The sequence below is a fragment of the Pseudorasbora parva genome, chromosome 4 (genome assembly GCF_024679245.1).
Source record: "Pseudorasbora parva isolate DD20220531a chromosome 4, ASM2467924v1, whole genome shotgun sequence".
In the NCBI taxonomy this organism is placed as follows: domain Eukaryota; kingdom Metazoa; phylum Chordata; class Actinopteri; order Cypriniformes; family Gobionidae; genus Pseudorasbora; species Pseudorasbora parva.
Genome location: NC_090175.1, coordinates 32,236,131 through 32,249,348, shown reverse-complemented (window position 1 = coordinate 32,249,348; position 13,218 = coordinate 32,236,131). Strand labels below are relative to the sequence as shown.

At 37.4% G+C, this 13,218-nt stretch overlaps 2 protein-coding genes across 2 annotated transcripts in view; one reads left to right on the top strand and one right to left on the bottom strand.

The window, feature by feature from the left end:
- Positions 1-8,996, bottom strand: part of lonrf2 (LON peptidase N-terminal domain and ring finger 2) — a gene marked incomplete at its 3' end in the record, with an annotated part of 69,223 nt that extends 60,227 nt beyond the window's left edge. The window contains exon 1 of the mRNA XM_067442391.1: positions 7,533-8,996. Coding sequence (XP_067298492.1) covers positions 7,533-8,268 — 736 coding nt within the window. The remainder of the gene's footprint in view (positions 1-7,532) is intronic.
- LOC137073263 (probable ribonuclease ZC3H12C) overlaps positions 7,435-13,218 on the top strand; it is a 193,498-nt gene continuing 187,714 nt past the window's right edge. Inside the window, exons 1-2 of the mRNA XM_067441576.1 lie at positions 7,435-7,459; positions 11,077-11,155. The gene's annotated coding sequence lies outside the window, so the exon portion shown is untranslated. The remainder of the gene's footprint in view (positions 7,460-11,076; positions 11,156-13,218) is intronic.

The following is a 13,218-nucleotide window of genomic DNA, read 5'->3' as shown; positions in this document are numbered from 1 at the left end:
AAAAAGTTACACAGTGTAGCTTTAAATAGCCTTCAAAATATAATCTGCGCAGGGCTGTATTTTCGTCCTGCTCCCGCTATTCCGCACCGCACGATCCGCTCGCGCAAAATTCACTCCGTGCTCACCCGCTATAAATTATTTTATTCCCGACCCGACTGATCCAGCTAAATTTAGATTTTGTTTCCAGAATCTATCTTTTAAATGTCCCTTACAGAAAGAGAGACACTGGATAGGAATTGACCGTGCAATCATTTATTTTTCTTACAGCCTGCTGTAGCCTATGTCAACACCGTAACTAAAACAAATGCACAGAAAAATAGGCTATATCAAATGTGACATCTGTCACTCAGAATTATAAGAAAAAATACAAACAAACGAAATCTGCTGACTTAGATGCTAAAATAAAGTTTTATATATATTATATATATATATATATATATATATATATATATATATATATATATATATATATATATATATATATATATATATATATATATATATATATATGAATGAATGTTCACTGCATGACGACGGTCAACGAAACATCGATCCTGATCCTCCAAAGGCTGAATGCGTGGCCGACACAGAACAATTTAAATGGCTAGCTTATTAATTTTTATGCAAGTTATTTGTAAATTAAATGAACTGCTGTCTATTGTTCATTTTCGTTAACGTCAAACGTAGGCTAAATTAAAGAGAAGTGGTTTTTCTATAGCCTAGCTATTGTTTATTTTTGTAATGCACGTTATAATTTGTAGCTACATTAAACACATTTATGTTTATACATATATTTTCTTGTCATTTATTTTAAAATGTGTAAATGAAAATAAATTGGTCTATTAGCCTTTTTACAACTATAGCCTATTTATAGACCAATAAAATAACTTAAGTTTAACTTTAGAAACAACACATTTTTATTATCAGCCAAACCAGAAGAAAACACTTTTCAACACTTTCATTGCGCTGAGCGGGAGAAGCTGGAGCTGGACCGGGATGGGGAATAATGCACAATAGAGACTCTGGTAAGGCCTGAGCGGGACATCATCTTTTGGGATGAGCAGGGCATATTTCCACTGTCCGCAGCTTTGCGGGGCCGAATCGGTCGACGGCTGCATGGCATGCCATAAAAAATGCATCTGAGATGATGAGTTGAATAAAAATAAGTAGGCCTAGGCTACTTAAAAAAAAAAAAAACTTGGACGTATAGGCTAAATGTTTAAAATATATTGTAACAGTTACATATAACATAAGAAATAAACTGTTAACTAATATTTGCAATTTGACAATATTTAACCGGCTACAGATTTACATGCTTTATGGTCTAGCCCATCGTCGCAGGCTTTGAAGCGTGTCAAAACCCAATAGAAAGCTCAAAAAAAGTATATATATATATATATATATATATATATATATATATATATATATATATATATATATATATATATAAGTAGTAGTATATGCTCCACTTCTCTTTTTAAAATCTCCTCACAAACGTCCGCTGTCAGTTGTCAGAACCTGCTAGTCCATTAACGACGCTTGGTTCATTGTTGCCAAGTCTGGAATGGGGTTGCATTTAGGCTACTGTTGCTTTGGGGTGTTTGTAGCCTATAGTCCACAGGTTAAGTTGTCTTTACTTAAGCAATATGTCTACTGCCCGCGCCCCGCATTTTGGGATATTTTGGCCCATTCTGGCTGTGATTCCGTTACTTTTGAATAACAATTGGAGGGGTTTTATTATTCAGACCTGGCAACCCTGTCCCTCGGTTCGCCCTTCGTGCACTTTGAAGGCGTGGCCTGGTCTGGCCTTCGAAGTGCATGGCCTTCGAAGTGCGCACCCTTCACTTTGGGACACAGCTAATGACTCGCTCATTAAGACGGCCACCTGCTGCCACCTACTGGTGGTTTAATTTGATCTTTAAACATACTTTCCAACATGTCTTATTTGTCTATTCAAAACTACAAATCTCAAAACATTATTTAATGCTGTTGTAATTTTTCAGTGTAATTTTTTTATTTTGATTGGTAACAGCCCTTATAGTGTCTTATTTTAATTTAATGTATTGATCAAAATTACAAATATAAAATGAAACATGAAGCTTAGCCTATATTTAATAAGATTAAGGGAAAATGCCCTTTATAAAAGGTAAAAATATCACAAATTTCAAATGATTCAATAAAAATAAAAACCACAAATATGCAGATTTAAATATGTCAAAGCTGACTGAACACTGGTGAGAATAATGCTTCAGAATAAATTATATTTACAACACACACACACACACACACACACACACACACACTTTTCCGGACAAGCTAATTTTTTACTTGGACAAGCTTGAACGATTTACTTGTTCGAAGGACAAGCACATGAACATGCTTAATGTCAAGCCCTGTATAATGATATATTATTGATATATAGTGTTGAGTAAAATAATGCCGACCACAGTTAAGATTTTAATAAATAAATCTACCTCAGTTTAAATACATTTTTCACTTGTTTGGGAAGTATTTGTCATGTTTTGACAATAAAGGTTAGTTTTAAAACCACAGCTAACTGTTTGTTTTCTACATATTTCACTCAGGAGCAAAAATATGCCTTTAAACTTTAAAGAAATAAAGATTTTACATTTATCGTGATATTTATCGATATCGACTGATATGCTAAATTATATCGTGATAATTTTTTTGGGCCATATCGCCCAGCCCTATCTCAGGGTGAATCTTAGGCATGTTTGCAGAGGTCTAGTTGCAGTTGATGTGAAGGTCTAGTGTACTGGGGTTCTTTTTACACTTGAGACCTAATTGATCCATTATTAGTCACAGGTGAAGCTCATATGACAAGGTGACAACACTTATGTCTTTGCAAAAATTGACTCAATGGGCTTTACCAAGCTGTGAATATTAGAATACTTTTTGAAAGTTTAGTTTTTCACTGAAACATTATCACAAAAGCTGGTGGGATTAAAATGAGCCATTTCTTGTAAAAAAATCTTGATTAGAAATATATTTCAGCGGCACTTTAGGTCAATTTGTACATAAGCGACAAGACTTTTGTCAGGGACTGTATATCTATGGTTGCTACTACTGCCGCCTTCTTTATTTTGAGTCTGACGAATCGACGCGCATATTTTGCGTCGGCGTATTTTTTGCGTCAACGTCATCGATGACATTGACCCGTTGTCCCAGCCCTAGTATCGAGGTATTTTAGTCTGGTATTGTATCGAAGTCATAATTTTGGTATCGTGACAACACTAGTTTATGTTAGATATATTTAAGTGCGTTTAAAATGATGTTATGACGTTACTCTGCGTTCGCTCAGCGGCTGCTGTGACACTTGTTCACACTGCCAAGAGTAAAGAGCATCTGCCAAATAAAACTGGAAACCGAGGGTAGGTTAATGCAGATATGACAATTTACAGGTGACTACCTCAGACGCTATGCTCAGATGTCCCAGCTCCTTTGTTAAAATAGCAATTTTCTCACAATTTACAAATAGTTGGGATATTGTAAGTACTCAGCTGAACAAAATGTATAACACTGGCCTAGTGATTTTCGGATATTTTACTGCAAAAATACTAAGTAGTGCACCTTTAAGTGACTGATACCAGTTGTGAAAAGAAGCCTGCTTATACAGTAAACCTGCCAGTGTCTGTCAAGCAAAGGAAAAAGAGAAAAGCACACAGTGCTCTTGGCTGAATAACCGTTTTAGCTATATATCAGTGTATATTTAATTAATGTGAAGACTACTGTTTTAGTTCTTATTTTTAAAGGGGGGGTGAAATGCTGTTTCATGCATACTGAGCTTTTTACACTGTTAAAGACTTGGATTCCCATCCTAAACATAGACAAAGTTTCAAAAACTAATGTTGGACGTTTGATGGAGTATTTCTGTGTCAAAAATACTCCTTCTGGTTTTTCACAAGTTTCGGCGAGTTTTTTTTCGAGTATGGGTCTACTTGACGTTAATAAGAGCGGAAGGTCCTTGTATGGGCCGTACGGGCTCTTCTCCCGGTAGGGTGCGCGCGCGCGTGACTAGAGCACGCTGTAAACAGTCTCTCAGATGCAGATCCAGTCGTCCGTGAACACTTATGTCGCACCACGCTTCTCTTTGTTCCTATGGGTGACGTCGAGCGACTTCAACGCTTCAGCACAGCATTCCGGGAAGGCAGCACTGCATTTGAACCGATTTGAACGCAGAAATGACGGGAAGCTTCACAACATCGCGTCAGTTGCGTCTCAAAATGGATTTACACGCCACTGCTGTCAGGACTTCACCAAATCATACCAAAGAAGTGTGTTTTTGACGGAGCAGTCCCAGCGATAAAGCTTCGGCCCTGCTTTGGAAGCAGCCGGTGAGTTAACTTAAACTGCTTCAAATGTCTCTGCTTTTGGCTACGGACGCATGAGTAAACATCAGTAAACGACACGATCATGTGCTTCGTCATTCAAATGCACTAACGGTTACTCCATTGTTGTTCTCTATATAACTTTACAGTATTCTGACGTGCAAAACTGTTTTGCTTGCTACTTCTAAGGTCTAGTCACATACAATAGTCCATAAACCGAATCATGTCCTCATACACTGCTAGTAAACACACAGAAATGTGGAGAGGCCATTAAATACAGTAACTTACATACCACAGAGACGGACGTCCTGATGTTGCCGTTTCTCCTGTTCAATTTATTTCTCCCTCAGATTTGATTGTGGATCATTATCTGTATTAGCTGAGCTAGATGGGTTTCTCCACGCTTGAGGACGTCACCGCTTTGTGCACATTCATCATTCTTTAGCTCCGCCCACACGATACGCCTCCAGGCGCTCGGTTTTTTCCGGAAAGACTCGGTACAGCCCATATTTCTTTTATAAATATGATAAAACGAAAGACTTTTCGGAGATATGAAGGATGCAATACTACTCTATAGGTACTCAAGATTGACATGAGATTGACTGAAACTGAGTGTTTCACCCCCCCTTTAACAACAAAGATAAATTCAAATAACAAAAATAATTTTCCACCCCTAGTTCAGGTGTTTTCGTTTACCTAGATGTTCTTGATGTTATAATTACTTACCCTCATGTCATTCGACACCCGTTAAGTCCTCTGTTCATCTTCGGAACACACATGAAGATATTTTTGTTGAAATCCAATGGCTCTGACTTTACAGTCTATGCTTAGACACCAAAGTCATTTCTTCTCTCAAGACCAATAAAAGGCACTAAAGACATTCTTAAAAGTCCATCTCACTACAGTGGCTCTACAATAATTTTATGAAGCAATGAGAACAGTTTTTGTGCACAAAAAAAAAAAACAGCAACAACAAAATAATGACTTGTATAATGATGGGCTGATTTCAAAAAGATTCTAACAATTATGAACCATCGGATCAGCGGTTCGGATCGCCAGTCACGTGATTTCAGCAGTTTGACACACGATCAAAATCATAAATTGATACACTGATTCATAACCGTTCAAAGCTTTGTTTTGAAATCGGCACATCGCTATATAAGTCGTTATTTCGTTTTTTTGCGCACAAAATCTATTCTCGTCGCTTCATAAAATTATTGCAGAACCACTGTAGTGAGATGGGCTTTGTAACGACGTCTTTAGTGCCTTTTATGGGTAATGAGAGAGGAAACGATATTGGTGTCAATGAAGGCCTTTCTTAGAATAGACCGTAAAGTCAGAGCCATCGGATTTAAACACAAATAGCTTAATTTGTGTTCTGAAGATAAACGGGTGTCTTACAGGTGTCAAATGGCATAAAGGTAAGTAATCAATGAAAGAATTTTCATTTTTGGATGAACCAACCAACCCTAAGTTATATATATATATATAATTATATGTTACCAAGTCAAGCAAAGAGTTTTGGTATTTAAATATTAATTTTTTTTTTTTTTTTTACATTGATGTTAAAATTTTATTGTCAGATGTGACAAATTTTTGCTAAAACACTGCTGGTCACTTTCAGAAGTTGTAGCAATGCTTTCTTTTCCCAGAAAGAATGAGAAACACAAATGGTATGTATCATTCTCAGTTTTTAAATAATGTTTTTATATAATTTAAATAGATTTTACACACTTAAAGCAATATCATATCGCATATCAAATATTGCATTATTTAACAAGGTATTGCATATTACATTTTTCTTCAATATCGCACAGCCCTATTAGTCTGTTTAACAGTGAGAACATTTTTCTGACAAATTTGTTTCTCAGCATTAACAAGGTGTGATATGACTGGTGGAACTCTACATTTCTCATACCACAGACTGAGTCAGCACTGGGCAAGCAGGCAACATGTGTGTTTACTTTCAAACTGCCTGAGCAGCATATTGTGAGCTATGAAAACATGCAGAACACAAACCGCCTACACTTGCCACCATGTGAGAGACCAGAAGAAATTCTGCCAAAACTCTAATTCACAAACATAGACGTGATGCTCACTATGAGAAACAAACTCAGTTTCCTGCTTTTATGCTTGACCTGCTAATGCTCTGTCTGCATTACCCAGCATAGAGCTTGGAATACAGGCTCTAGACAGGCAAAATTAGGTTAAGCATGATCCATGGAAATCACACAACCTCATCAAACAAACATTTTGGCTCTGTCTAACTTGTAAATTCAATGTGTTAGGACACTGAACTGACCCACCTTATTGTAATTTTATTATTTTATTTATTTTACATCATATAACCTACTGGTGTAGGAAACAACATTCTAATAATGAAAGGGAATTTTACTTTTTTTCTATTGGACATTTTAAGTCTTTAGATGGTGAAGTTATACAAATTAGTTTAGACCATGGGCTGTTTAAATACTCGATTCTGATTGGCTGGAAGGTGTGCAGTAAAACTGTTTAATGCACAGGTGGTTCCAGTCAGTTTGATTACAGTTCGAAATTAGCCATCACATTGTAGGTTCTCATTTCGAAAGGCTGTAATTTATTTTTTACTTTGGAATGTAATGGTTGCTTTTCTTAAATGGGATGGTGATGTATGGGGCTGACAAATGAAACCCCCGAAGGGCACAGCCTGCAAAACGAGACAGCATGTATTTCTCACACTTCTAATAATGTGCACGTCTAATGCACTGACCTACTTTTGAGAAACCCAGACTTGAGCTAAAATAAAAGCCTAACAGTAAATTAATCAATTTAAACAAACTTTATTTACAGAAATCAAAGTTCTGCATTAATTAATTAATAATTTTAATTGTGTAGACAGAGAGTACTGTTTGGAAGACTTTGGGCTGGGCTGATAATATGCAACAACTATAATGGTTGTTGTTTGGCAATTGTGATCAACAAGACAATGTACCTAGCTTTTAACAAAACCCAATTCAAAACCTTAACTGGTTTATGTAAATTATATTGGTCACGTTGTTACAAACCATCTTTGAACGTGAGATACACAATGTCGCCCCCTGTGGCGGTTTCATCAGTCTCTCGGAAAGTAGGTCAGTTCTTTATAAAATACTCGCTGCAAAAAATTGGGTGAAAGGCCGTTTATAGAATACAAGAGTCTCTTACCTAGTGCCATGGCCTTGTTGAACTTCAGTATGGCGTTGGATAAGTCTTGTTTTTTCCAAAGACTTTCCCCTTCCAACCAGTATCTTCTCGCTTTGCTTTCTGAATTGAACCATTTGTCAATCAAGCCACTGACGATAACATTTACTCTGAGTCCGTCCATATTTAATTCTCTTGTTTTGTTGGTTTTTAAACAACAGCTTCTGCACTCTTTTGTCAAGTCATCTTCCAGGCAGCGCTTACAGAAAGTGTGTCCACACATTAAAGACGTCGGTTCCGTCAACAAGCACTTGCAAAGTCGACATGAAAACAAATCTAAGTTCTGCTCTTCTTCTAATTCGTCACATTCAAAAAATATGTTTCCCGAGTTAGAACCCACGCGTATTCTATTATTGTCATACTGCTCTTTCGTGCGTATCGTATGCGCTATAACTTCAACTAAAATCTGCAGTTCATTGGGTCTCAGTGCCTGTAGGTTTGCAGCGATGCAGTACGAGTCCAACGCATCCGCTATGCGTCCCCCACGGGACAGGGCATCAGCTTTCCGCAGACAGAGGCCACGGTCGGTGTGCTCGAGCTCGGCTAGCTGAGAGGAATAGATCTCCGCGGCCAAATCGAAGTCTCCAGCCCGACACGCCTCGTCCGCCACCCCGAGCATTTCCGCACACAAACCCGGTGCGGTCGGGTCAGAGAGGTCGTGCACATAATGCTCGGTGTGATTTTGAATCCCAGAATCCATGTTCCAGGTAACTTAACACAAAAAAACAACACGATCTCGGAATATTGGAGAAATACAATGGTAAGTTAAAGAAATTAGGCTAAATAGTTAACGTTATATAACGTACACTTCTCCGGAAAACAATTAATTTCCCATTCACCACTGCTAGGCCCATCACAACCTTTAAATGACCGGTGGTTAATTTCCCAGTAAAGCAAAATTAACTTGTTTAACTGCTACCAAAACGACACATAACACATGTTAAGTTAAAAAGTACAAAAAAAAAAAAATCGGTTTATTTTGAAATCACAAACGAGCCTCCAAAACCGGCGCAGATAATTAACGTTAGCAACTGACAAAAGAAAAAGGTGAAATCTGATTTTCGCAGATGGACTTCAGTGCTGTTGTTGACTTTCGAGACATTTGCTGAATGAAGAATATTCATGGCCGACGTTTAGATGACCCATTCGTTTTATGTAAGACCCTGTGTCTCCGGCAGCGGCATTCTGTGTAATCCTCGCGAACTCTTTCGATCGGAATACCTTTTGAAACGGTCCTTCCCCGGGTCTCTATGGTTCTCATCGCTCTACAGGATGTCCATGTCTTAAAAAAGCGAATTGAAAGTGTAAATATGAACTACTTGTTTTAACAAAACAAAGACGGAGTTTCCATGTTGCATTTGGTTCGCACTAATATGGGAAAGTATGATACCGACCGTCTGTCTCGCTCTCATTCACGTAAGAAGCACGTGACGTCAAGGATGAAGCCCCATTGGTTTGTTATATAGCTCACTTATATAATGATTCAAACGGTTGTGTAACCTAAAAGGGACAGGTATGTTATGTTATATTTTGGTTCTATGGAATGTGAAAGACATTCAAAAACAGTGAAAGGTTTGAGGCGACCACATTCATAAATGGCACTTGTGACTCGCTTGAACACGGAGACCTATTATTCCAAAATGTTATGTAATTGTTTACTTTATGTAAGATGCAATTTCAACGTTTTTCAGGGTAAAGACCCCCTTAGGCGATAGAGACATGGAGCGGGGACCCCCGATACAAAATGTGTCAAAAAGAGCTAGGCTACATTAATCATAGAGCCTTCGATATAAAACTAACTAGCCTATATTATGATTAAGAATAAGATTATGTTAATAGTAAGACAGTAGATCAGAATGCACATTAATGTTGCGCATGCATCACTGTATTGCCATTGTTAAAATTAACAAAATGCTGCATTAAATAAATCGCAATTAATTAGTCGTTTGCAGTTGTAAATTATTTTCAATTATTATAGGCTACATTTAGGCTAGGCCTACATGTAATATATAAATTATAGGCTACCTGAACTTTAAAGTTGACTAAAACAACATTTTAATTGCACTGTGAGATAGACAATTAAGAGTCAAATCATCATATGTTGATCCAAAAGTTTTATTTATTTATTTGTTTGTTTATTTTATCCATGGTTTTACATCGCGTATTTTGACATGCCACCTTTTTGTCAATGGCAAAGTTTGTCATATGGCAATTTCGAGAGTGAACCACTTTTTTCAGCCAAGTAAACCCCTAACCAGCGCAAGTATTTTTGGTTAAAAAAAAGAAAAGAAAAAAAAGACTTAAAACAGAGCACTGCCATCCGTGTCTGGTTTATTAAACTTTTGAACAGATAAACACATACAAAATTTAAACATTTGAAAAAATGTAACTATTTCAAACCTTTTAGATGATAATAATCCATGACTAAATTTATTGTAAATATTTATCATCACTAAAATTTAGTGATTCAAACTAATGTTGTGAAAACAGTGTCCATAATTCTGAAATTGGGGACATTTCCTTTTTCAGTGGTCAAAATATCACTAAAATCTCATTTGTTGTTGTACTTTAGTTAAAAAACAGGGACAATATATTTTGTTGTTTTTGTTGTTGTGGAGTCCCTATATTATTATTAACATTAATATATGATTTAGTGTGATTATTAGGATTTTTGGTCTGGATTTAATACAATAAAAAACAAACAAAAAACAAACAAAAAAAAAACAATGAAAAAAGTTAAGCTATTAACCATTGTAAATAAGCAGTTTAAAACAATATTGTCACATGACTGAACAAAAACACTACAAAAATAAAACAAACATGATAAATAAAACTATTAAAACATATTGTAAACGGGTTTCCTCAATTCGGGGACAGAACATTAAAAACCAGGACTGTCCCTGGGAAACGGGACGTCTGGTCACACAATCGTTGTTCCAAGTGATTGACAGGTGACGCTGATGCCATGCAAATGACAGGTTGGATCAAACCATCCTGGCATGGGGCAGATTCTGGGTTTTTAGGATAATGAAATTGAAAAGGCTACTGAATATAAAATTAATTTTATGAACTTATACTTATATTTCACAGAAATATTTATAAAATAATTATTTTTAAAGGATTTTTGCATGGATGCTACTTTTTAAATATATGTAGGCTATATTTTAAAATCTCACATGCCTTCACGTACCCCCAGGGGTACTACCCCCATTTGAGAACCACTGCCCGTCCAATTTCCTCACTAGTAAGTCATTTTCATATTTTACTATATAAGTGAGGACATTTGTGTCCTCAAAAGTATTGCCAAACAAGGAACACACACACACACACACACACACACACACACACACACACACACACACACACACACACACACACACACACACACACACACACACACACACACACACACACACACACACACACACACACACGTTGCATCAGTTTGGCTACATTTGTCAGACGATAACATTATCCTTTTATGTTTTTACAAAATGGTCCGGCCCAGCAAATAGATGAAGAATACCAAGGTTAAGAAAACGGTGACAAGGACTTTTCTATTGTTGAAGTGGCATCTCCAGAAGCAGGTGAGCTTGTATTTACTTAATGGGGAACTAAACAGGGTTGTGTTTCCCAAAAGCATTGTAAGCCTAAGTTGATCATAGACCATTGGTCATCTTAGGCTTACGATGCTTTTGGGAAACGCAGCCCAGGTTGTATGCATTTTGAATTTGAGATCAGCTGCTCTAGCTGAGGTCTTGTCCAACAATGTATGACAAGTAGTTCTATCAACGTTAACACAAATGCATGCCATTTAATATTTGTCCAGCTTTAACTCAATTAACGCAGCACCTGTTATTTCTGTCATCCCTTAGTTATACGATTGTGCTCTTATTCACGCAAATGGTTTTAAACATTCATGCATGACAAGACAAAAAATAACATTCTGACACACAAACAAACACACAGAAAGACTTGCACGCCAGTATCGCGTTTGAACGAACAATAACACACACATTTATGCCAAAATGTTTGTTTTGTCGAGGAACCGTCTTAAAGGGATACTTCACCGTTTTTTCATATTAAACTATGTTATTCCCTTAACTAAGATGAGTTGATACATACCTCTGTCGTCTGAGTGCGTGCACTTAATCTCTCTGACGCGGGGTGACATTCTGATAGCATTTAGCTTAGCACACTAATCACAGTTCATTCCTATGGTACCTAACAGAGATCAAGTTAGAAGCAACCAATCAACTCCACGTTTCCCCTATTTAAATACAGTTACACGAATAGTTGGACGACCAAGTATGGTGACACAAAATAAAACGTGGCGCTTTTTTAACCGAGTTAAAAAGGAGATCTATAATGTATGGCGGAATAGCACTTCTGAGAGTACTTCAACTCGGCGCAGTAAAAAGTCCCGGCCGAAACATCCTCCCTCACATCTCCCCCTCCCTCTCTCATTTCCGTAAATAGAACCAACGTGACCTGCACGCCTGCATCAAAGTAGTTTGAGCAGAGTTGACGAAGTACCAGTTTGTAGGAAGATAGTTTGAACAATCATGGTTATGATGTGCATCGTAAAGGTTTGTGAGAACAAGGCGAAGATATTTAGTGCCGTCATGTTTCACCGATTTCCAATTCACCACAAACGGCGGAAAGCTTGGTTAGCTGCTTTGAACATTGATGCAACAACACCGCTGGAGATTCTGAAGAAATGCCGTGTTTGCTCTGAGCATTTCACACAGGAGGACTATACCTCCACAGGATTACGCCTAAAGGATTCTGCCACACCGACAATAATCAAAGCAAGAACACAACAAAGTGGATCATCACCTAACACTGTAAGTGTCCTTTTACATGTTATTTGGTTGTCCTGAAGTGGCAGTAACCTTAGCTTATCAAACTTTAGTGGTGTTTAACCTAGTAAACACAAGTAACTTTGCTGCGAAATCAGTGCGCTTGTGAGACAGGCAATACAGAGTTTTTGACTGTTTGATGTACTTGAGAAGTCAGAAATAAAAATGAAGTATAAGCCTAAGCCCGTAGTGTAACGTTATAACTTAGTGTCACCAAATCAACAGGCACTGTGTCAGCTTTCCAAGTGATCTTAAGTAAAAGACAAAAGCCAATATTAGTATACTTTAACATAGCAACGTTTAATATTACAGATGGAACATTCACGAGAACATCATAAAAACAAACAAACAGATTTTATGAGATGAACCTCTCAATATAGAAACCTGCAACCGCAGTGAGAAAATAAACATAAAAACTCCCCTTACACTATAAGCTTTAATGTCAATATGGTAATATGTGAAATGCTCGGAGCAAACACGGCAATTCTTCAGAATCTCCAGCGCTGTTGTTGCATCAATGTTCAAAGCAGCTAACCAAGCTTTCCGCCGTTTGTGGTGAATTGGAAATCGGTGAAACATGACGGCACTAAATACCTTCTCCTTGTTCTCACAACCCTTTACGACGCACATTTTAACCATGATTGTTCAAACTATCTTCCTACAAACTGGTACTTCGTCAACTCTGCTCAAACTACTTCTACTAATGCAGGCGTGCAGGTCACGTTGGTTCTATTTACGGAAATGAGAGAGGGAGGGGGAGATGTGAGGATGTTTCGGCCGGGACTTTT